This window comes from Penaeus monodon, chromosome 32, assembly GCF_015228065.2.
Source record: "Penaeus monodon isolate SGIC_2016 chromosome 32, NSTDA_Pmon_1, whole genome shotgun sequence".
Lineage (NCBI taxonomy): Eukaryota > Metazoa > Arthropoda > Malacostraca > Decapoda > Penaeidae > Penaeus > Penaeus monodon.
The window spans coordinates 15,943,103-15,943,463 of record NC_051417.1 but is presented as its reverse complement, the minus strand read 5'-3'; the positions used below and the strand labels follow the sequence as shown (position 1 = coordinate 15,943,463).

Sequence of the window (361 nt, the reverse complement as noted above, 5' to 3'; positions counted from 1 at the left end):
CAGCTAGCACCTTATCTCCTGTCCTGAGGCGAGCCATGGAGGTGTGGGCGCCTCCGGGAGTAGAGACGCGGGCGTAGGCGGGGAAACAGGCGCCCACGTCACAGGAGCAACAGTAATGGTGCCTTGTGACTTTGCTGTAGCAGTAGCACAGGTCACGATAGCCACAGTTTATGTAGAACATGGGCCTGGCGTGTTTCTGCGGTGCGAGAGAAGGATACGGAGTGCTAGGATCTTGGCATAATTAATGGTATTGATGATATGTTAAAAAGTACTTCATATATGAGCATGGCGTTTGCAGGTGTAGAGAGGGAATGTGGTAGTAGAACAGCTTTTGAGAATGTAAGCTCTAGTAATTACCGTG

The 361-nt window shown here is 50.4% G+C and overlaps 1 protein-coding gene across 1 annotated transcript in view; it reads right to left on the bottom strand.

Moving 5' to 3' along the window:
- LOC119593677 (indian hedgehog protein-like) overlaps positions 1-361 on the bottom strand; it is a 71,268-nt gene that overhangs the window by 26,279 nt on the left and 44,628 nt on the right. Inside the window, exon 4 of the mRNA XM_037942633.1 lies at positions 4-196. Within this exon, the coding sequence (XP_037798561.1) occupies positions 4-196 (193 nt within the window). The remainder of the gene's footprint in view (positions 1-3; positions 197-361) is intronic.